General features: G+C 41.6%; 1 protein-coding gene across 1 annotated transcript in view; it reads left to right on the top strand.

Annotated features, from left to right (window-relative positions):
• HGD (homogentisate 1,2-dioxygenase) overlaps positions 1-24,503 on the top strand; it is a 45,285-nt gene that overhangs the window by 4,699 nt on the left and 16,083 nt on the right. The window contains exons 2-8 of the mRNA XM_044771520.2: positions 1,494-1,565; positions 2,371-2,459; positions 6,157-6,262; positions 19,988-20,047; positions 21,800-21,891; positions 23,318-23,352; positions 24,166-24,245. Of these exons, the coding sequence (XP_044627455.2) occupies positions 1,494-1,565; positions 2,371-2,459; positions 6,157-6,262; positions 19,988-20,047; positions 21,800-21,891; positions 23,318-23,352; positions 24,166-24,245 (534 nt within the window). The remainder of the gene's footprint in view (positions 1-1,493; positions 1,566-2,370; positions 2,460-6,156; positions 6,263-19,987; positions 20,048-21,799; positions 21,892-23,317; positions 23,353-24,165; positions 24,246-24,503) is intronic.

The following is a 24,503-nucleotide window of genomic DNA, read 5'->3' as shown; positions in this document are numbered from 1 at the left end:
TCAGTGGAGAGTCAGGATGCTGGATGGTCTCTGCCATTTCCCCAAAGAAATCATTTCAAACTTCATGCCACCGCTGTTAACCAATCTGTCTATAAAATAACTTGGTGTTTTTAGTGCTGATAGATTTTCAAATATACAAAAAATATGTGTTTGGAGGCAAAAAGAAAAACTTCACTTCCATTGCTTTCTAGGTCATAACATTTCACATTTGATATTCACATTTGATTCCAAATATAGACTGTTGGCCTGATCAACACTCACACATTCAGGCGTGTTCCATCGAGCGCATCCTTCTCCATGCTGCTGAGAACTCTAGAAGGCTTACCCTCCACCCACTTCCATCCTTCTTATCTCTCTTAAAGACATGTGCTCAGATGGTGGCATTTCACTCACTAAGCAAGGAAGCACTTTCATTATTCCATGCTAAAATTAAGCACATTTATTAAGAACAACTATGGGAAGAAAATAGTCTTTTTTTATGTTTAAGTTAGAGAAAAGGGGGTTCTAACCCTACCTAGAGCAGCACACATACACTCGTATTAGAATAGGCTCTCAGTGAAAAACTAAATCAAACAATAGATGTCTATTGAGTACCTTCTATACCCAGGCATGGGGCATATAGAGGTAAACAAGACTGTCATAGTGCCAGACTTCATGGAGCTTACAAACTAGCAGAGAAGCCAGACAGTGAACAAGAACTCACAGAGTGTTCAATATTGTAAGAAAAAGTTACAGGGGCTCCACGTAATTTACTTTTTTGAGAAACCCCCTAACTTTTTTCCTCTGGGTGTAAAGTAAACAGATAGCAATCGTAATAGACCCCATTGTGCCTTTGTAGACAGATTCTCATCTGGCACATCTCCTGAAAGCCACGCACATCTTCAGATTTCGTTGTCTTGTATCCACATAGATACAAATATAGATACATGTGCTCCATAGATGAGCGAGATAACGCAGGCTTCTACCTGCAGCAAGGCTAGTGTGGAGAGCTTTCTCTCAAGGGTTTTGCTCTCAGATTGGATCCACGTGCCTCTTTACAGCTGCGTTTTTCTGAGTATGGAGGGAGAGGGGAGCTCCAAACTCAGGGAGGTTATAATTTAGGCCCAGCAAGATCCTGCAATTCTGGAGCTGAGGTGATGTCTTAGCTATCTCCCCTCTCAGGAACTCTCTGATGGAACCAGAACTCAAGAGCCTGTTCTTGGAGTAGCATAGTTAGGAAAAAGCCCATAAATGGACTAAGTATAGCTAAGGGTGGAGAGTCTATGCAATATCCAGCACTCTTTTCCCAATTAACTGGCAGTCTTTAAAATTCACACAGAGCATATCATCTTTCCTAAATGGTTCACACTCCAAGACATAGCAAAGATCTTATGATGGAACATCATACACAAATACGTGTCCATATAGAAATTCTTACCTTCGTAGACTGTCAATGTTATGAACTGCTCTTTAAATCCCATTAATGGTGGCCTTTTTGTGTTTGTCATGTGCAGTACATTTCTGGATTTGGGAATGAATGTGCCTCAGAGGACCCTCGCTGCCCAGGTGCCCTGCCAGAAGGACAGGTATGAGTGAATAGAATATTAGCTCAAAGAGCTCTGAATTGTAGAAATGAATGACCAGCCCTTAGGGCAAAGTACTTCTACCCACCATGGCTCTTATAATTTAGCCTGTGAACCATCTAGGAGTTTCACAAATCAATAAGAGAATTGGGATACAGAACAATGACAATACAAACATTCAAGTTGGACAGTGGTTACCTATGGCAAAGTACCCAACCCACAATAGTAGACTAAGTGTAGGACTTTCAGGAGGATCCCCTAGGTCTAGGGTTAGGGGGATTTCTTGCAGTCCCCTTGAACAGCATAAGATATGACAACAATGAGAAAATAATCAGTCCTAAAAAATGTATGCACAAAGATGTTCACTCTAGTGTTGGTTACAATAGCAAAAATATGGAAAACAAAAATTTTTTCCAAATTTTTTGAGGAATATTTCATGGCATGAAAAATAAATGCTCAAAATAAAGTATTTCCTCTTAAAAAAACAAAGTCCTGATTATGCAGGACTACACATATCATAGGGTCCTTATTTTGGAGGATAAGAATAGAAGAAAATATACTAATATGTCAACACTGGGTTATTTCTGGATGGTGAGATAATGGGTTATATTTTATAAATTTTCTGCAATAAGTATGTATTAGTTTTCTAATCAGGGGAAAAAGTTACCTAAAAAATTTTGGGGTTGGGGGTGGTCATGTGCAGTGGCCCAGAGCATCCAGGACAAAGTTCCCCCACTGAGTTGCTTGGTGGGCAGGTGGGATGCTTTTCTGATTGGAGTGATGTTATTTACTGCCTCCTTTGTTTTAGAATAATCCTCAAGTCTGCCCCTACAATCTGTATGCTGAGCAGCTCTCAGGATCGGCTTTCACTTGTCCAAGGAGCACCAATAAGAGAAGGTACAAGGATTAGCTTAATTCTGACCTGTGACTGTGGGTGCTACGACTAGTACTAAGTGCTGCCTCCGACACCTGGGCCACAGCGTCCCAGGGCTGCCCAAGATCCTGCTTCTCACAGGCTGTGCTCTGGGTCATAGTCACAGGAGGATGGGCCTCATCACCCATTAGAATCAAGCTACTGGTAGAAGAAGGTGAGAGAGCAGCTACACAGAGCCTGGAAAACACACACATCCAGCTCCACTTACAAATTCTCATTTGTACTCAGAAGGAAATGTTCCCGATAGTCTGGTCTTGCCCTAAGGATTTAATTCTGAATTTTGAATTCCAGTTGAATTTTGGACTTTGGTATACCTTTTTTAAAATAATAATTAACTCATAATTATAGAAGTTTCAGCACAATATCTTCCTCAGCTGACTAGAAGTATTATGTTCTTTGCAAGAAAATGTTGGATAATCCAAGCTTGGGTAGTCGAAAGGTTATGTACTATGGCCCCTCGTGGTTTGAATTAATAAGGTTTTTATTCTTTGGAATTTGCCTTTGCTGGAAACCAGCACATTCATTAGCACAATGTGTCATGTTCCACGTTTGCCCTAATCCTACGAGCCAGGTCAATGACCTCTCGCTCCCTTGATTAACTCCTAGGGGGCGGGTTGCATGCAGTAGGTGTTGTGGTTTGGGGAAAGGCAGTAAGTGTTGTGACTTAAACAAGTGGTGTCTAATTGTGGGAATTTTAAGTTGGGCGTCTGTGAAGAGGGCTGCTGCTGATACTGGAGATTGCGGAGGAGGGCAGGCGGTCTTGTATTGCCTAGTGGAAGGGACTGGGTTTATCTCCACAGAACCCCCCTCAGAAGCAAATGAGATAGTGACTACAAAAGCACAACAGACCACACAAATGATACATCGTTCACCTTAGTGGTTAATCATGCCCATTCTGGAGTGAGGCCCCCCAAGTTCAAATCGTGGTTCCTTCTCTTTCCAACCGTGTGACCTTGGGCAAGTCATTTACCCTGTCAGAGCCTTTGGTTCATTTGTAAAAGAGGTAGTGGTCGTATGTATTTCATAGTTGTGGTGAGGATTAAAGGAAAGAATGTGTGTAAAGTGCCTGGCACATTGCCTGGCACATGGCGAATGCTCAATTAACATTAAGTATAGTGATCATTATTATTGCCACCATAAGAGAGTTTCTCCCTCCTATGCAGGGTATCCCTAGGAGGCTGTCAGAGAACCGAGTGTGAGATATGGCAGGTGCTGTGCTACTGGTCAATATCAATATCACTTCTCTCTGGATAGATATGTACATGAAGGGAGGAAGAGAGAGTTTTCCACACTTGTCAAAAATAAGGGGTTAATTCTATTGCTGTTTAATCATCTCTATCTCTCTCTGCAAGCCCAAATAGTCAAAGTAAAGTAAGCACACAGACAATTCCTATCCCTTTTAATTTATGACAACCTGGCCTCCATGACTATGTTCTTGACTTTATGGCCCATTCACTAACGGGACACCTGGACGCCAGATTCTGCTGCCTGCCCCCATTATTCAGCAATATCTTCAGCCAGCAGGAGTCGAGCTCTGTTCCAGGAGGCTGAAAAGGAGCTGTTGGCATTTCATTAAGAAGCTGGCACCATTCCCTGAAGTTGAATTAAATCTCTATCCAGGGCCATGTGGTGCTGCTTGGGGAGTTTTATAAACTCAGCTGAAAAACCAGGGACACTAGGCATGGCTCACTCATCTGTTTAGAACTCTCCAAAGATATCCACAAGAATTTTGTGAAAATGCTCAAAAATCCCCAGTGGGAAGACAAAACTAGCCTCATCCATAGGTGAGCAAGCCTAGAATTCTTATAGTCAGTACTCATTTAAACCACAGAGTGCACGGCGCCCACAGAACTATAAGAGATTATATCTATCAGGGATTAATTGTTATCAGATTAGTTAGCTGATCCCTTAGGTCCTGAGAAGGTGAGAGTCAGGATAGAGAATGAGGAAAACTTGGCCCATCATAAAAACCCAGATGATTAGGGATAGACAGACAATTCAACACACATCTAATAGTAAGCACCTGCTAAGTGGTGGGCATTCTGGGTACATAAACTCTGAATCCTCACAACAATCCTAGGACATAAGGATGAGGAACATAGGATCAAGAAAGTTTTGTAACTCACCCAGGATCCCACAGTTGGTTCTAAGATGCACACATGTGCTCTCAACGCCGTGTACTACTAGAAGCTGGAGAGGCTTAGTTTATGCATAGCCTGATATCCAAGGTCTGAGGTCACATCATCTAGAACTGGAGGAATCAAATGGAAACTGAACAAATCTGGCCCTTTTATCTCCCAAATGGTTCAGTAACCAGCTCCAGTCCCTGGGGGGCCAGGCCAGGCTGGTTCTTCTCCCTGAAGTAAACTGTCCTGGGGCTTAAAGAATCAGTCTGTTCAAGTAGGTCTGGGCTTCCATTGTCAGAAGTAGTGTTCCTCTTCCTTCTCTGTCAGGGTAACAGCCTCTGAAAGGACTTGGGTCCCTCTGAGTAAGTTTCAATGTCCCTCTCAACTTCTGGAGGGTTCTCCTTTTGGTGTCCTTCAGAGTTCCTTCATCAGCATCTTCTTTTCTTCCTAAATCCTGAGATACGGGTCCTGGCAGAGAGATCTTTGGCTCAGACCTTAATGTATAAAGATAGTAAAACTTGAAAAAATAAGAAAGAAAAAAACAAAGCTATAAATGTACCCTAAGAAAACATGAACAGATAGGCTTATAATTTTAGAGTACAGAAGTGTTAATTTCCTAAACCTATGACAAATTAATATCAAAAAGACAAACAACCCAGTAGAATACTGGTAAACGGCTTATACAAGTACTTTATAGAAAAATTACAAAGGGCCAATAAACATACAGATTCTTAACCTTACTCATAATAAAGGAAATACAGGATAAAAATAAGATGCTATTTTTTACCTATAAGGCCAAAATTATTAATAGTATTCCATATTTGTGAAGATGTGGGCAATCAGGCACTCTCCCACATTATTGTTGTGAGAAAAAAGTGGTACGATGATTTGGCAATTTTGCTCATATATGCATTGGAGATACCTGAGAGAATATACAATAAAATTGTTAACCTTGATGCCTCTGAGGAGTTTGGCCCTGAAGAAATTGAAGAAGAAAGCCATTTGCCTTTCGGGACTTTTTGAATTACTTGAATTATTTTTGCCTCTGGCATGTGTTACTTTTATAATTTTTAAAGAAAAAAATTGATTTATATTTCAAAAATACCAAAGAAACCACCCATATTCTCTCAATCTACGTCGGATTCATTGTCCTCACCTTCTAGAGCAAGGATTAGTATCCAATGACGTATACAAGCTGACGTTTGTCTATGGATTTTCCTGCACAGATATCTTTCAAGGTACTTCCCCTTCCTTTATAGTTGTCTTTGGGAAAGATGATGCTTCATTTGTTGTTAGTAGGGGAATAACTATGCACCAAGCCTCGATTTGAAGAGGGATAGGTGGAGAGGAAAGTGAGAAGATGCTGGGGCCCTGGACAGCAGTGGCTATTAAGTGATGCTGTGTCATTGCTTCTCACATTAAAGCCCACAGATCGTTGGTGACTTGAGCATCTTCCTGAGAGTACTTCCTGAGCCAGTCTGTGCGTTACTCATAACATCATCCTAAGACTTCTGTGTCCTTGTTTTCCTCCCAGCTGGCTGTATAGGATTCTACCTTCAGTTTCTCACAAGCCCTTTGAATCCACTGACCAAGACCATGTCACTCACAACTGGGATGAAGTTGATCCTGATCCCAACCAGGTAACCTGGTCCTGTGAATTGGAGCATACCACATATCCAAAGCCTCAAATATAAATATTGAAGTTAAGCCTGGGTCTTTGAGAAATTAGTTTTAAAAAAAAATAAATGCTAAAGTGTGTCTATTTTTTTGCTCAAACTTGGGTGGGAATTTTGGAATTGATTGTGCAGGTGTGTGTGTGTGTGTGCGTGTGTGTGGGTATAAACTTGTGTTTTTCTAGCCTAATTGTAGGCACAGAGGTGGTCCAGACTCTGCAGGAGTGCCCTGGTGAGTTGGATGAATGGAAATTATATTCGCTGGTAAAAATATCTACATGCTTCTAGGTTTGTTTGTTTGTTTGTTTTAACCTAAACTTACCAAAGAATATAGAAAACACATTCAACACACTTACATATCTGAAAGAGGCCTCTGATATAGGGATGAGAGGCTGGTTGTCTGAGCCGGATTCTGTAAGTCTATTGTGGTGACAGATTGCTGTCACATTCTCTGCAGACCTAGCAACTTCCATTCCCTGCCTAAGAGTTCCTTCCTTTTGGTCTAGTGACCAGTGGGCTTTTATTCTGTGTATCAGTACTATTTACATACTCTGCTTTCAGTAATGAGACAGACCCAATGCTCTAATAGAATGGGCTCTATTTTTTTTCTAACCTTCCGAGAACCCCCGTGTATTCCCTTCATCCCTGCTTATAACAGGCATACAATGCAGGAAGAAAAACAGACCTGGGTTTGCATCCCCACCCCTCTCCTTACCACTGTGTCTTTGAGCCTTGGTGTTTCACCTGAAAACCAGGATGATCACAACATCTGCCACACAGTGCTGTTGTGAAAAGTACATGAGAGAACAGATGTGAACATGCTTTGTACAGTATCAAGCATACAGGAGGCAAGAACCATGACTCTGAGACAGCCATTTTGATATATTCACTTAAAGCCAGTGGTAGTACACATAAATCTCAGAATTTATATTCAGGTAAATTTTTTCTTCATTTTATATTATTTTTCATACTGAGGTCCCCATACACCAAATTGGCAGAAAACATCTGTGTCTCAGTCTTGTTTGGGAATTGCTGGTTTCAAACAATGCCAAAGTCGGAGTGGGAGTTGGGCCTTGTTGGTCTTCCCTCACTGGGTAGTGTTGAGATGCCCATTGTTCTGCTACTGTCATGTCAGTTTTGGGCATGGAATCATCTGCAAGGCCACTTCTGGTCCTGTCGTCCTGGATCTGCCACACAGCCATTCCCTCCTTCTGGCAGTTGCCAGGGCGCAGGTTTAAAGTCCACACTGTGTTCAAAATCAACACAAATCAACCCCTCTGTCTCTCTCCCTTTCTCTTGCTCTCTCCTTGCCACAGCCCAAGGAAATATGCTGCCTCCCCTTGGCTTACCAAGACATTTTGTCTATACCTACAAATCCCCTTCCCCTAAATGCTTAGATTTTTTGTAGAACAAAAGCCAGAACAATTCATAGTCACCTTTGGTTTCCTGCTTCCTCCATCTCTTCCCTAATTATGGAAATCTTAGGGCATTAAGTACCTGCTTGACTGCTACTCACCCTGCTTCAGAAGGGAGGCATTCAGAGTGGAAAAAAAATGCGAGTCCACAGTTTGAAATATTATCCACCTCACAGCCATTTTGGACACAGGATATTTTGTCTAAATAACTGACGGTTAAACTTGTGTGAAGTTTAATGTATGAAACAGAAATCTTCCAGTCTACCACTGGTTTATATATTGCCTTTGAGCATATGGGAAAAAATCAGCCCCTGCTCTAGCCCTCAGCCCCACAGGCACAGTCCCCTGCCAAGACACAAGGCCAGGCTTTCAGTTCCTGCCCCTTTCCCCTTCCACCCGGCAGGGCCCTTGTCCAGGACACAATTGCACAATAAACCTGGGGAATTTTTCTTGAGCTTGTCCTTGAGTCTCACGTGGGCTCCTCATCCAAGCCCATCTTATGACCTTCTCTCCTGCACCCTGGCGTTAGGAATGCATCTGGCAGACCGTCATTTAATCCTCTACCTCACTCATTTAACCATTCACTTCCCTACGCATCTCATAAAGGGCCATAAATCATTCTAGCCAAAGTCACTGTTTATTCTCTGAGAATCTGCTCCACGACTCAGTGGTTACAGCTCAAGTTCTCTAATTTCTTTCTTAGAGTTACAATAGTCGTACTCGTTTGTTTTTTGATTAATAAATAGACTTGACTGCTTAACAACAGGATTCCATCTTCCATTAGAACATATAGAGGATGGATACTTGTACTTTGGTAGGATTCCTGGTCAAGCTAAATAAATTAAGCATTTATTTTTATTTATTTATTTTTTTTAAAGATTTTATTTTTTCCTTTTTCTCCCCTAAGCCCCCCGGTACATAGTTGTGTATTCCTCATTGTGGGTCCTTCTAGTTGTGGCATGTGGGACGCTGCCTCAGCGTGGTTTGATGAGCAGTGCCATGTCCGCGCCCAGGATTCGAACCAACGAAACACTGGGCCGCCTGCAGCGGAGTGCGCGAACTTAACCACTCGGCCACGGGGCCAGCGCCAAATTAAGCATTTATTATAGACTAGCTTTGGAAAGTTGAGAGGGTATTTGGACTACAATAAGCTTTCTAATTATTTTCTTCAGGTGGCATAGAAAATCCCCAATTAAGTTTTTGACAGTTCTCTAAAGTAAAACCAAATCTCCTATTATACAAATGAACAGGGTGGTTGTAAAATCAGCAAATAAGACAAAAATTAAGCACAAACAAAATTACCTCTGAGAAATCCCTTAAATCACCCATAAAATATAGGATACTTGGTTTTGTGTGTACTACCCTGTATGGTAATTCTTATGTATAGTAAATTTGAGAATGATTGAGCTAGACTAAAAAAAGGACTATAGGAAAATCCATAGGCAGAGGTTTGGGAATTCAAATCCTGGGACTTTTAAGATACTATCAAATAACTAGTGGTAAATGGGGTGGAGTGGGAAGTTCCCATGCCCCTGCCTGCTCATACCATCCACACCAGACATCTAAGCTTCTGTGGCCTTAATAGACTTGTTTGTGGTTGTCTGGGTAAGAGTGGAGCCTTACTTATTTTATATAATTTTATTTGGGGTGAGGGTTCGGTTTTAAACCTAACCTTTAAGGAAAATGCGTGTGATAGGACTCTACTGTGTGATGTGTAATATGCTTTTATTATATATTATTATCATCTTATGACTACTATCAATACGTTTTATTTAACATGAATACATTCCTTTATAATGATTATTTGAGGGGTATAGGTGGCTTATCCATGGAAACTAACTTCTTTCTGATAGAATTTTTCTGGTTTTGTCTTATTATGAAAATAATATATACTTATAAAAACTCAAATGATGTAGAAATTGACAAAGTAGAAAATGGAAGTCTCCATCGTAGGTGAGAGGCAAGTATGCCATTTGTGCATGTTGATTCATTATTTCATAAATCGTTAACATACGTTTTGAGACGGAAGTTTGACACAACTGCATTAAAAAGTCTGAGTTAACACAGAGGCATCAAAACAGCTTCATCAAGTTTCTGCTTGCTTTCTAGTAGATCCTCAGTACATATCTGTTTCCCACCCCTTCCCCATGTTTTCCATTCTAACCTTGCCTTGCGTTTCTCCTTGAACTTGTTACCCTTCTCCTGTTTTGAATTCCTTCAAACAGTTTCCATAGGGTGGCCACCAAATGAATTCCTTCTCCATTATTTCCCCTGCTCGTTTTCGACCTTGTGCTCACACACCTTGGGACAGATGTGCCCCAGAACTTGGTAGCGCCTCTGTGGCCACCAGCTCCATCAAGGTAGTGGTTTATCATCCTCCTGTTCTGTGACCTATACCATCCTGCTTCCCTTGCCCTGCTACACACACCCTGGCTGTTCTTGCTGTATCTATCCTTTTTTCTTTTCATTTACACCTTCTTGACAAGTTAATGTCTCTTTCCAATTTTATGCCTCATTAATAACCACAGCAATCTGCATTTATCACTGTTCCCCTCTCATAACTTCTTCCAAATATGTACTCCAGACTCTCACTGAGAAAATTATATTTAGGTACTCAGCTGATACTTCTTCCCAGCTGAAGCCTGTAGAGTAGGTATGTCTTCACCTGTCACACACCAAATCAAATAGTTCATCAGCTTCACCAACTCCCCACATTAGTCATCTCTGGGAATTTGAAGACCTGAGAATTGTTTCCTCCAAGGGAGCATCATGGGATATGCTGTCATCACTGTCATCTTCAATACCCTCCCAGAAAGACTGGGGACGATGCCCCAAAACCTTCATTTTCTTTTAGCACATATTTAATCAATTGTCTAAAAATTAATGCAAACTCTTTTTGATGTTCAGCCTGTGGACATGGCAAGTTTAATCCTTTAATATCTCACACAAAAAATATACCTAATTTTGTTCATTATGCACCTTCCTCTAACTTCTGGAATCTCAGAATTTAAAGGACAAATTTGGATCCAATTTAACTGTGATTTTACAGATTTCAATGAGCAGTCTGAAATCAGCATTCGTCTTTAAGGGTCAGAGTCCTTTAAAGTTTGTCTTTCTTATATCAACATCCCTAACCTCTTGACTGTTGGAAAGTCAGATTCTTGACCCAGTTAAGCCTCAGCTGAGGAAATTGCCGTTTAGTTTTCAACCAGTATAATTTGGACCAAGTGATAAACCCCTCAAAGCTAGTTAAAGACCACATCATAAAATTGCCTCTGCCTCCAGGACACACAAATTATCAAGAACGTTTCGAAACAATACACCTTACAGGGTGTTTGCTGTCTAATTTGTCAAACTGTTTAGGTTTCCCCATTCTAAAAGCCCCTTCCCTCCAAAAGTGTCTTGGGTTTCCCACCTCTTTAAGCTTTTGTCCAAGTTTCTCCTATTCATAGACAGACTTCTTAAGAGGTAATCTAAACCCACTTTAACACCCATATTCACTCCTTAACATTTTGCGACTCAGCCTGCCCGGACCACTCTAATGAAACTATTTATACCTTCTTTAAACAACAATAATACAGCCCCCCACCATTAATACATTTTTATTCAAAATTTACGTAAAAGTGTCAGTTCCCAATAATCTCACCAGTGCAGAATTTACCGCTTCTAATGATTTGGTTTCTTTCTGTCCAGTCTTATTCTTTGTACGTATATGTAAGTAAATAAAGTCTGGGGTCCTATGTAGCTAGAGGCCAAAAGTAATTGAAAATAATTCCAATATTTATTTGCTTCTCCTGAAAACATTAAAGAATATTCAATATATGACCTACAACTATACTTTTTAAAATCCCCTTTCCCCAATTTTTCCCAGACTCCAAACCTCTCACACCTCAAGTCCTCTCTCATCTCACCTCTCGTGTTTCCCAAGCTCCTCAGGCCTGGACCACTGGCTCATGGGTCGCTTCCTCCTCCTCCCTTCTGCCTTTGGAAAACGACGCTTACAGAGTAGGTCCCCATCCCCTTTTCCTGGGAAACACACACATAACATTGATCTACATGGTGGGACTGGAGTTCAGTGGACTGAGATGAGTGGAATGGGCAAATCACAATTTTCCATGAGGAGCAGGGAAGAGAAGGGCAAGAGGCTGTGTATACTCTTATATTAATGCTCTTTCAAAAAAATCAGCGCCAGGGGCTGGCCCCATGGCCAGATGGTTAAAGTTCTGCACACTCCACTTTGGCTACCCAGGGTTCGTGGGTTCGGATCCCGGGTGTGGACCTACTCTGTTCATCAGCCATGTGGTGGAGGCATCCCACATACAAAGTAGAGGAAGACTGGCACAGATGTTAGGTCACAGATGTTAACCTTCCTCAAGCAAAAGAAAACAAAAAAGGAGGAGGATTGGCGATGGACCTTAGCTCAGGGTGAATCTTCCTTACAAAATAAATAAATAAATCAAATAAACAAACAAAAAAGTGAGTTACATATATATTTACTGAATTAAACTCATGCTGCAACAAAGTTTTACATTCTGGTTTTTTAAATTCAAACATCATATTTTGTGCCTTTTTCCATGTCTTTTTAAATTGCTTGAGTGTGGATAATATTTAATGTGGCATTATAATCCAATATATGTTTATAAGGTAATTTCTCTGTTGTCAGTTATTTAAATTGTTTCCATTTTCACTAATATAAATCATCCATGGCTAAATACAATCGTTTGCTCCTCAATGTCCCAAAGCCTGGAACAGTTGACTTCCCTCTTTACTTCCTGAATCTCTGAACTTTCCTGTGTTCTATGACATTGTACAAACTTACAAAATAGGTGATCTCCAGGGTCCAGAACTAGATGCTCTTGCCTCCTCCTTGTCCCAGTCACCCTCCTGAGAGATAAGGAAGTACCTCCTCTCTCCTGCTCCTCACTTCCTCGTCCTTGTTGTCTTTCTACCCTCTTCTTTTCTTCTCCTTCTTTTCACTCCCATCTGCCCCCTCCCCTTTAAATTAGTCTGCTAGGGCTGCCATAACAAAGTACTGCAGACTGAGTGGCTTAAACAACAAAGATTCATTTTCTCACAGTTGTGGAGGCAAGAGGTTCGAGAGCAAGATGTTGGCAAGGTTGTTTTCTTCTGAGGCCTCTCTCGTTGGCTTGTAGGTGGTTGCCTCTCCCTGTGTCTTCACTTCATCTTCCCTCTGTATGTCTCTATGTCCAAATTTCCTCTTCTGATAAGGACACGAGTCATATTGGATTAGTACCCACCCTAATGACCTCATTTTAACTTAATTACTTCTGTAAAGACCCTGTCTCCAAATACCGTCACGTTTTGAGGTTCTGGGGGTTAGAACTTCAACATATGAATTTTTAGGAGAAAATTCAGCCCAAAACACTCTCCCTCTGCCTCCTCCCCCTTTCCTTCCAAATACCAGTTAGTGATGCCCACTTTCATTGGACTCTCTTTGCCTTAGAGATGAAGGGTTAATTACTGTTGCTAAGAAATACCCAGTTTGGGTGAACTAAGAGGAGGAACTCCTTGAGTGGCAGAGGGTTTTTCTAGCCCACTCTGCTTCCCACCTCTCCCTCCTCCACAACCCCTCTCATATACACAGACTTCAGCAGGCAGAATTATAGAGATCTAACTTCACCCACCATAACTCCAACCCAAAACTTAGTATAACCTGGTAGGCTACATCACAGGAAGTCAGTCCCATCACCTTGGGTTTGGAAGACATTGTGGGGCTACTTTCATTGTAGAACCTCATTTACACTCTATCAACCTCTTCATCTCCCTCTTGCTATCTTCCACATCTCCCATATTTTACCTTTTAGAATCTAACAAATATCATTAATACCCATGACATTAACTATCACCTCTCTGCAATATGTTTTACAAATCTCTCCCCTAACTTTGAAACCTACTTTGGGCATTGCTGTGTACTTGTCCCAATTCAACAGCTTCCATACTGAAGTCATCATAGTCCCATCCAAATTCTCTCCTCTTCCTGGCTTTTCTTTATTAGTGACACAACCATTCTTTCACACACCCAGATTTGAATCCTTAGAGTCATCTTTGAGAACTTCTTTCTTTCTCCCCATACATTGAATTAGGTTCCAAGTCCATAGAATGGTGATTCCCAAGTATACATAAGCATTACCAGGAGAACTTATTGAAAATGTAGATTCCCCAGACTCACTATCTAGAGATTCTAATTCAGTAGGTCTAGGGGGGTACCCAGGAGTCTCTCTAGGTGGTTTCCATGTATGTTGGCTCTGTTATACTCTCCTTCCTTTTCTTAACACCACCTGGTTCAGACCTCATTTCCTCTTATCAGTACTGTTATAATGGCTTCCTAACTGATCTGTGTTTCTTCCCCACCCTATCCCACACCTTGCTGCCAGATTCAGTTTACTATCTTGTCCTCTAGAAAACCTTTAAATCCTGCTGTGACTCCTCCCTGCCACTGCCCAACCAATCAATTGCAGATTCCCAAGACAGCTGATCAAGAACCTGCTTCACTATCATATCTTTCAAACCCTTTACTCTCTTCATGTCCTTTCCCTACCAGCTATATTGGAACTTTCACCATTCCAAAATAATACTCTAACTTTTCCTGTTTGAGTGCTTTATGCTTTCTTCTACCTGGAATTTTCTCTTCTTCCTTTGCTAATATCCACCCACCCAAATCCCACCCATAGTTTAAGACTCATCTTAAATACCACTTTCTTCATTGAACTGTTTCAATATTTCTCAGGGTATTTGACAGTGGGATCTATGTCTCCATCATCTTCAGATAGACTGCAGTGTCCAGAACATGCCTCCTTCCAAACAGTAGAATCATAAGTATTTGTTGAATTGACTCCCTGATAGCTCAGATCCCGTCATCCTATAAATAGAATAGTTTGCATTTCCATAAATGCATTCACTGGTGTTTGCCAACAATGCAGTGCACATAGCCCTGTTCAGCCCTTGTGAACAGCTTGCTGGCTCTTTTTGCAGTACATCTCCATTAACTTGCCTTTCACTCCTTGGAAAGATGTTGGAGCTGTCTACAAACCAGATTCTTTCATTGTGTGTGTCGCTTATTTTTCATGTATAAGAATGTTAAATAGGCCCTGTGCCAGGAATTATTCCTGAGGGAACATTCCTGTTTGCATTTCTCTTCCAAAGTCATTTCTACTTATCCATTTTCTTGTTTTCCTATCAGAAAATGTCCACACTTCCAACATCTTCTGTAATAAGTTCCCTGAGGGCAGAGACTGTCATGTTCACCTCCAGCACCTTGCATAAAACCTGGCATATGGAGAGGTTCAATAAGTCATTTGAATGAATTAATATAAGGGGATTAGACAAGAATGGAGACACTGAAGGACCTTAGCAGGATTCAGGTCTCAGGAGTCAGACCGGGCCAGGGCAACTCAGCGCTAGAGGAGCAGTTCAATAAGGGTCAGATTGGAAGACCAAGTATACGCTATTACAAGAAGGCAAAGGCGCTGGCCTTGGGTTGACTTCGCGCGCTCTGCTTTGGCAGCCCAGGGTTTTACCATTTTAGATCCTGGGTATGGACCCAGCACCACTCATCAAGCCATGCTGAGGTGGTGTCCCACATGCCATAACTAGAAGGACCCACGACCAAAATATACAACTATGTACTGGGGGTCTTTGGGGAGAAGGAAAAATAAAAATAAATAAATAAAATCTTAAAAAAAAAAAAAAAGAAGGCAAAGCCTGGGTTCAAGAGCCAAGGAGATTATGAATAATTTGAGAAGCAGATCAAGACAGGCTGAGATTAAAGGGCTCAGGGTGTAGGTTATTAAGAGAGGCTGAGAGAGTGTTGGCATCAGTTCTTAGCAGAGAAAACTGCTCTAAACCATCCACTTTTTTCACTTCTAAAATAGAGATGATAATAATCATAGGAGTCTCAGAAGGTTGTTGTGAGAATTAAACGTCATCCAACAAATATTTATTGAATGACCACTCTGTTTCATGCTGTATGCTAGGTGCTGAGTAATGGATGTAATGCCTTTAGCTTTATACTCGAGGGCAAGGTCAAATGGAAATCCAGGCTTCCATCCATGAAAAAATGTTATACAAATCCCATGAAGGCTCATCTTTTTTTGTAGCCTCATGAAAGACTTGAAAGTCTAAATAAAGTACAGAACTTGAATCCTCCTTACCTGCGCTCTCGCCTATTACCTCAAAAACTCCAATGAGTCACTCAAAGCCTGATTTCTCTCCAAATAAATCATGCTGCCTTTATCCTCAAATTGATAGATTTGCTAAAGAATTTAGTGAACCACTGTGTTATTTTATTCACCCCTCCGCCTATCTAGTCTGGACTGAAACTCACTGTAGAGTGACCTTGGGTGTCTCCTAGCCATAGCTGCTGCTAATAATGGCTTACACATTTTGATCACTATTGCATTTACAAGTTACTTCTGAATTCTCAGATGAATGGCATTGACTTCTGATGATGTGTCTACCGCTAGCTAGCCAGTGTTGTTGAGAGTATCTAACTCATCTAATCTAGTTGAGTCCAAGGCAATTTTGAAGGGAATCTCAGTAAATCAAAGAATCTCAGTGTTGAAAGGGATACTTGGATCATCTAGTCCAAATCCTGGTCTTCTGACTCTGGAAATACTGAGGCTAATTCTCTGTTTAACTTTTCATCCTTGAGCATGAGTTTCAAATCTTGATCATTAAATGTTGCCACTGATTCTCTGTCTTTCTCCTTTGGCAACCTTGAAGAATTTTTAAGTCTAAGTTTGGACTCCCTTGAAGATATTTTTCAAGTTATTTTTGACTACTTGATTTATAGTAGATAAAAGTTTATTTTCCAATGGAATTTGCAGAATATAGGTGGAAAATATGTAAAGCAATGGTAAAACTGAAAAGGGGAGTATAAAAATCTACAATTATAGTTGGAAACTTCAACACCTCTCTCTCAACAGTTGATAGAACAACTGGACAGAAAATCAGAAAGAATATGGAAGAATTGAGAGGTTTTCACATATATAAAGAACTGACATATTTTAGAAATAATCTTTGGACTTTTAGAAACATTTGTCAATTTACTAGCTATTGCCTAAATGTCATTTTGACTTCCAAAAACTCACAATTTTGCTTTAGTCTTGTTCTTTGAGATATTAACAATGTTCTCAGTGCCTTATACTTATTGATTCATTCAATTATTCAACACTAACTTATTAACATCCACTATAGTCAACACATTGTATTAGGTACTACAATTGATTTCATTGTTTTTGAAATATTTAATAATTAAATTCTGTGTGGGGGGCTATTTAGCAATAATATATGGTATGGATAAAATACATTGTTAAAAAGTTATAGGACTAAATCAGTTAACAAGCATCCTTTATCACTTTCAGAAGCTCTTCTCTGAAGAGAATTATAGAATTATAGTTTCTCCAGCAGTCCATTGTTACATGTAAGAAAAAACACAATCCAGAAAGAGAAAATGATTTGCCTGAGGTCACAGAGTAAATGGGAACAGAGGCGGTAACAGAAGTCAGGTCTTCTGCTCAGCCCAATGCACAGCCCCCTTGGACTGGCCTTGACTCAGAGGGTCACTGCTCCACAGCATGCAATTAAGCTGAACATCTAGCTTTAGTAGGAGATATTTCTATCCTCCATTCCATGGACTCTTCTTGATTATCCTCTCCCCAAATCTCCCTCCTCACCTTCAACAAGATTTCACATCAAAGCCCCTGACCCATATCTCTTGCCTGAAGATCCAAAGCTGGCTTCTTGTGGGTATTGGGTTTATCAGAACCACCTTGGGGTCTTTATTATCCTTCATAATATGCTGAATATAGGCCCTGTATGATCTGCTGCCATCAGACCCAGCAGATAAATTACTCCTTTCTCTATACCATGTCCACCATTTGAAGGGCATCACTTTTTGCATTAGACAAGGTTCTTCAAGGCCACTGCCTCATCCAGGATGTGGGCCCTATTGAAGGCATGTTTCTGACATCATCATGTAGATGCCCTTCACCTGCCACCCCAGGCTCTCTCTCCTCATGACTTGAGGGCTGACATGCTACAGAAGACTGAAAAACTGACCAGCAAAAGCTTAATCAAACCAACCCATCAGCTCCTCTGGTTCAGTCATCCCCACTCACAGAAGACGAACCTCTTCTCCAGGGGCCAGGACTTTATTTCTACCAACAACAGGTATTTTAATTTTGGGAAGATCTACAAAGGTGTTGTCTCAGTGCAACAAAACAGGCAGTGCTTCCCCTCTTACTGGGATTTCTCCTCTCTTTTTCTCCTTTCTTTCTCTTTTTAGGTTTGTTTCTTAGACTTGTATTATTTAACCATCCTGGCTATTTGGTAACTGGCACGTCACTGCCATGTCTGGCCCAAGTTACCATAATTTAGTTGACTAATTAATTGGTTGGTTGGTTGATGGAGTGGACTTTTCTGAACAGGATGCTCGGTTCAGCAATACAAGAACCACAGAATCTCTGAGTTGGGTGTGCTGATTCTTAAACTGCACCTGGATATTAGAAGACCCTTTATACAATATCTATACCTGGGCCCCACTTCCACAGATTCTGATTTAATTTGGTCTTGGGTCTCAGAGACCCTCAAGGTGATTCTCATGGGTAAACAGGGTTCAGAATCTCTGGATGGATCTAAAAGTTGCCCAGCCAACCCTTGATCTGATACTTAAATTCCTTTCATTGGAAAATCTAGAATGATGACTCTTCCTGGAACCAAGATTCTAGGTAGTATTCTCTTCCAGACAACCTTCCTGGGTATACAAACTCTGCACTGCTACTATACAGGGAAGCAGCGGGTAATGGTTGATAGTAGACTAGAACCTCCCCTCAAAAAGCCAGCGGTGCTTAGCTGTGGCCCTTCCTGATGTCAGGGGAATGAGTATCTTCCTAGGTCAATGGTTCTCAACCAGGGGAAATTTGTCCCCCAGGTGACGTTTGACAGTGACTGGAGACATTTTTGGTTGTTACAACTTGGAGGAGTGCTACTGGCATCTAGCAAGTAGACGTCAGAGATGCTGCTAAATATCCTACAATGCACAGGACAGGCCGCACCCACCCAACAAAGAATTGCAAAATGTCAATAATACCAAGGTTGAGAAACCCTGTCCTAGATCCTTGCTCTCCAGTTCCCCTTCCTCCCCCAGGAAATAGCATCTTTAATGAGTTGGTCCTAAACCTTTTCCTTCTTTCTGAAGCACGATTTCAATAATGTTTTTCAAATGAACATTTTACATCCTTTTTAAGTAGACCCAGAATGTGATAATCCTGCTTTGCTTTTAAGAAATATAGGCTGCTGCCTGACTGCGTATGTCAGACAGGCAGGATAATCCCAGCACCGCCTTTGCCACTTGCTGCTTCTTTCCCGCATGGCCACCTCTCTGAAATACAGAATGAGCTGTGCGCATGAGCTAATGGGGGCCCTGCCCCGCCTGCCTTGACCAGGCACTGCAGCCAGTGGAGTCAGCCCTTGGGATGCAGGTCATTCCATGAGATGTTCTGAGGCCGCTAGGTTTATCAGCTACCAGCCTGGTGGGGTCAGGCCTGCTGCCAAGTTGATTAATAAGTGCTGGGCTGACACTTCCAGTAGGGCCTGGAGCTGCTGATTTTTCTCCCCACTTTCTTCGATCATTTCATTATTAAATTAAAGGTTGTTGTGATTTAAACTGAACCGTCAGGCAACCTGGGGACAAACGCGGGGTTTGGTGAAGAAATTGAACCTGGTGCTACATTTACCAAATCCAATCTCAGCTGGGTGCTTTTTCATTCTCTTAAAGAAATAATTCAAAATTCCAAGGGCTGGAAGTAGAAGTAGAAGCTTCCCCTGCAGTGTTGGGAGCCCACACAGAGAGGCTGGCATGCCAGGAAAGGGAGCTGATTATAAATAGCATGAAAAGCAGCATCAGTCAAAACTCACTGATATGCCGGAGCAAAATGTTAAAAGAAACAAACAGCTTCTGAAATAAGAAGCAATGATCTTTTTTTAATTTTTGTACCTTAAAGTGATAAAGAACGAAGACAATATATATACATACAGGTTAAAAACACACACGCACACCACAGATACACACAGAACCCAGCTCAGCCTCTTTAAGGCAATGATGGATAATTATTAAATTTAAAATAACAAAATCACAAGTAGAGCCTTCTAGAGGGAGCAGCTGCCCTTTTGCTGTGTAATCGATGGTATTTATTTAAAAAGTCTTTGATTTCCCCTTGTGAAATAATTTTCCTGTATGTGCATTTTTTTTTTCCAGCTTAGATGGAAACCATTTGAGATTCCAAAAGCATCTCAGAAGAAAGTGGACTTCGTGAGTGTAAGTCAATACTATCCACACCTTCCCACTGCTCTCCTCTCTTCCGCGGTGAGTGATCCAGCCATTTGCAGGCTGAATGCCAAGCAGAAGCAGCCTTCGAGGCAGGCAGCAGAGACAGCTCCACCTGCCTCTGTTTTCGGGGGCTAGCTGAGGGATGTCTTACTTACCAGCACCATATGGCCCCTGACACCAAAGAGCACCCGTAAGCTGTTTACAACGTCTCCACAGGCCAAAGGAAATTGAGCACTTACCTACCTCAGGTTCCTTTGTATTTGGTTAGAATAGGGGTTCTTAACCTTTTTGTTCCATAGTCTCCTTTGATAGTCTGGTGAAGCCTGTGTTTTTAAAGGAATAAAATAAATGATACAAAATTACAAAGAAGCCAATTATATTGAAATGCAATGATAAAAATATTAAAATAACTAATTTAGTATGGTTTATGGTAATAGACATGCTTTCTTATTAATGCAGTAAATCACAAGATCTACGAAAAGATCTAATAACTATGGTTATTAGAAGTATGAGCATAAACGATATTTTGGGATATCTATAACAAACGGAATGTAATATAAAATATCCATGTTTCTATCAGTGAAAAGGTTACAGGCATTTCTAATGTCGCTGTGGTTTGTTGCTCACATTCACATTAATTGAAGGAAATGATATATTTCAGTCAGAGATTAGTGAAATAAATGCATAATTTTTTTTCCCATCCAAGTTCACAAACTGCCCGAAATGGATCCCTGGGCTAGAATCGCACCATCTAAGGGTGGCACTCGAGTTAGTACAATGCTAAGTGGAAGCTCTGCTTGGTAGTTATAGGTGCTGGCAGTATTGGAACACCTGTGCTCAGAGCAAAGCCTGTGCAGAGGAGGGGAAGGGGAGCTATAAGGAGGTGGGGCTCAAAGAAGCCAGTGGAGGGTTCTGCAGATCAACCTCAGCTCATGACTTACTCAGGGAGAGTCCAGGTACCCAGCCTTAGTCCAGATTGTTCGCATCATGTTGAATTCCTTATCCAGATTAAGTGCTCCAAGCTCTGTGCAGATTCATCTAAATAGGCCCCAAACTTGCAAATTGTGTTGAAATACAAAAAGAAGTCTCCGACCCTGTGTGAATTATGGCTATCTGGAGGAGCAGAGCTCCCTCCTTTCGGTCTCTCCATCTGCAGGTTTGGGACCGAGGGCTGTTTTCAGGGGGCCCATGTCTTCAGGTTTCTGGGACTGTGGATTATCAGCAGAGAGGATTATGGTTGGTCAGAATGCTTTCCTCTGCGCTATTCAATTATTAGAGATTATCAGAGATTATCAGAGGTTAGGACTGACCCTATTCATAAGCAGAGGGCTGCCCACATAGTGGGGTGTATGTGAGGAGTATTCACTGGTCTCTAATGCTGCAACCTTCCTCTCCAAGTCTCCTAGGTGCCTGATTTTACCTCGAAAGGAAATTCTCCTTCAGGTTGATCTTAAACACCAAACAGATAAAACGCCAAGTAACGAATTGATGTTCTGTGAGGACATCTGATGGTCCTAAAATCTAGGGCCATGGCTAGCAACTAGGGTGAGCCACCACCTACCAAACATGAGTCAGTAAATTCGAGGATCACCAGAGGCAGCCTGGATCCCAAATGTCCCACTGGCCCCAAAGGCAAGACCCTAGTGGAACCTTGCCTCATGCTCTCAGGGACCAGGAGGAGGGCTGGCGTCTCGGACACCACTCACATTCACCCTTCCCTCTCCTGTGGGTCTCTCCCAGGGCCTGCATACCTTGTGTGGTGCTGGGGACATCAGGTCTAACAATGGACTTGCCATCCACATTTTCCTCTGCAACGTCTCCATGGAGGATAGGTAAGTGGCTCAGTGCTGGTCAGGACATCCCCATTCCCCAAGAGCTGTTGGCCAGAGGGCGAAGGCTGGGTTGTTGTTGTGGTTGTGGTTGTTGTTGTTGTTATTTTTTCCACAAACCAATGTTGATATACATTTATTAATAATAATAAGTGAGCATTTCTATCTTGACTGACTCCTGTGACATAAACAAGAATGTCACATAGCAATGCAAATAGAAAAGGGACAATGGGGACAGGAAAGCAGGAGTGGTGCAAGTGGCATTTTGACTTTATCCAGGTTTGGGTCAGAATATCCTTAATTTCTAAGGCTCCCCAGGGCTGTTTTTGAGTCCAAAGTCACACTGCATGAGCAGCCTTTAGGGCCACCTGTTGGTGACAGGTCAAACTGACAGACTTTGGCTTCAGCTAATAACTTTGTGTAAGCTTAAAGTTCCTAAATAGAGGAGCTTATTAGGTTTTTTGTTTTTTTTTTTTGAGGAAGATTAGCCCTGAGCTAACTACTGCCAACCCTCCTCTTTTCGCTGAGGAAGACTGGCCCTGAGCCAACATCCTTGCCCATCTTCCTCTACTTTATATGTGGGACGCCTACCACAGTATGTCTTTTGCCAAGCAGTGCCATATCTGCACCTGGGATCCGAACTGGCGAACACCAGGCCGCTGAGAAGTGGAATGTGTGCACTTAACTGCTGCACCACCGGGCTGGCCCCTAGATTTTTTTAAAATCAGGAAACTATATGTAAATGGCATTGTTGCCTTTTCTTTGAGAAGCAGAACAGCATGGTGGTTTTGCACACCACCTCTGGAACCAGACCATTGTGTCCAAAGCCCAATCCACTCTTCCTGGCTGAGTGATCTTGGGCAAGTCATTTAACTTCTCTGAGCCATGAATCAGGGCCAAGATCACACCCCTAGCAAGGCACTGGAGATATCCCTTTGAGTACACCCTCACAGCAAGCACTTCCTCTCTCTCTACCTGAGCCACACTAGGCTTCATTCAGTTCCTTCAACCTGCCACATGTCCTCCTGCCTCAGAGTATTTGCACGTGCCTTTCCTTCTGCCTGGAATGTTCTCTCACCTCCCCAAACCCTTGCCTAGATGATTCCTTCTGATCTCAGGTTAAATGTACCTTCTTCAGGGAAGCCTTTAGACTAGATCAGCTCCATCATTCTTTCATTCCTCTGAACTTGACTTTCACAGTGCCATTATGGTTTGCGATGATATAGTGCTGTAATTGTTTGACTGCTATCTGACTTCCTACTAGACTCTAAGGTCCTTGAGGGAAGAAATTGGGTCATTTTGGTCACCTTGTTATACCCAGCACTAAGCCTGGCACGTAGTGGATACTGAAAAATAAATTGTGAAGGAAACTAATTTGTCTGGACAGTGTTAAAATAGAAAATCACAGGAATTATTCTATATGTTTCAGATGTTTTTGCAATTCAGATGGGGACTTCTTGATTGGTAAGTTTTGAAGATTTCAGACCCCTTCACTGTTTACTGATCCCTAGTCACAAGCTGCTTTTTAATTTTATATGTATTATTTTCCTTCATCTTTCTATTTGTCTTGTTTCGTGCAATATACAGACTGAGGTCTAAAGGCAGTTGGTGGTCTGGAAAAGATTCTCAGTGTACCTAAAGCCCCTACTCTCTGTCCTGGTCCCTCTGTCTCTGCCCATTTCTGCTCGGCCTTTCTGATAAGGGAGATCTGGGCAGCTGAAAAGAAACGAAGAGTAATACCAACATGTGATTAACCTAAGACAACTCAATTTGCCTTCAAACTCACCCAAGAAAAGACCATCTGTCATTGATATCTGCAATTTAAATACAAATTTTCATGAGACTATCTAAAATGGAATGTCTATTAGAGATTTCTCGTCTGCCTATTCTTTTGGATGGTTTTAGTACCAATATTTTGGAGTGACCATTTTGTTGCAGACATTAGACGTGCAAATGCCAGCCTCCTACTGGAACTATCAGAAATAGGTGATTTTCCGTGCTATTTCTGTGGCCCTTTTGGGTTAATTTACAGAATTGTGCATATACAAGCTCCTGACCTGGTAACCAAGAAAATGGCAGAGTCAGTTTTTTCCTTCACATTCTTCTAGTCAAATAGCTAACCTAAGTTGTCAGGATATATGTTTTCCCACCTGAGACTCAATAAAGCTCTTTTCATTTGGAATGGAAAAGTAAATGCAGCCCTTAAGCCTTTTACTCTTCATGAAGTGGTTCTTTCATGAAAAGAGTTGCTCACGGCTGCCCTGTCTTTTTTGTTAGTTCCTCAAAAAGGGAAACTTCTCATTTACACTGAGTTTGGCAAGATGCTTGTGCAGCCCAACGAGATCTGCGTCATTCAGGTTGGTGTTGTATTCCCTTCTCCCTGCTTCTCCCTAATTTGGGAGCAATCAGATGTTGCAGCTGCTACTAACTCCAAAATTTTCCAACTTTAAAATTCCTCTGTCATGTCTGGGCAATGGGGAGGGAGTTTGAATTACATAGAGGGGTGAGCAGGCTTGGGTGCCTGCTTTGTTTTAAAATAGCACACAATCACCAAGGAAAGAGCATTGTCAATTTGCTTTCCTAAATATTTAAGGACACTCTGGATAAGACACTGG

Source organism: Equus asinus, chromosome 5 (assembly GCF_041296235.1).
Source record: "Equus asinus isolate D_3611 breed Donkey chromosome 5, EquAss-T2T_v2, whole genome shotgun sequence".
NCBI classification, from domain to species: Eukaryota; Metazoa; Chordata; class Mammalia; order Perissodactyla; family Equidae; genus Equus; species Equus asinus.
The sequence above is the reverse complement of the archived record's forward strand: the minus strand, read 5'-3'. Positions and strand labels throughout refer to the sequence as shown.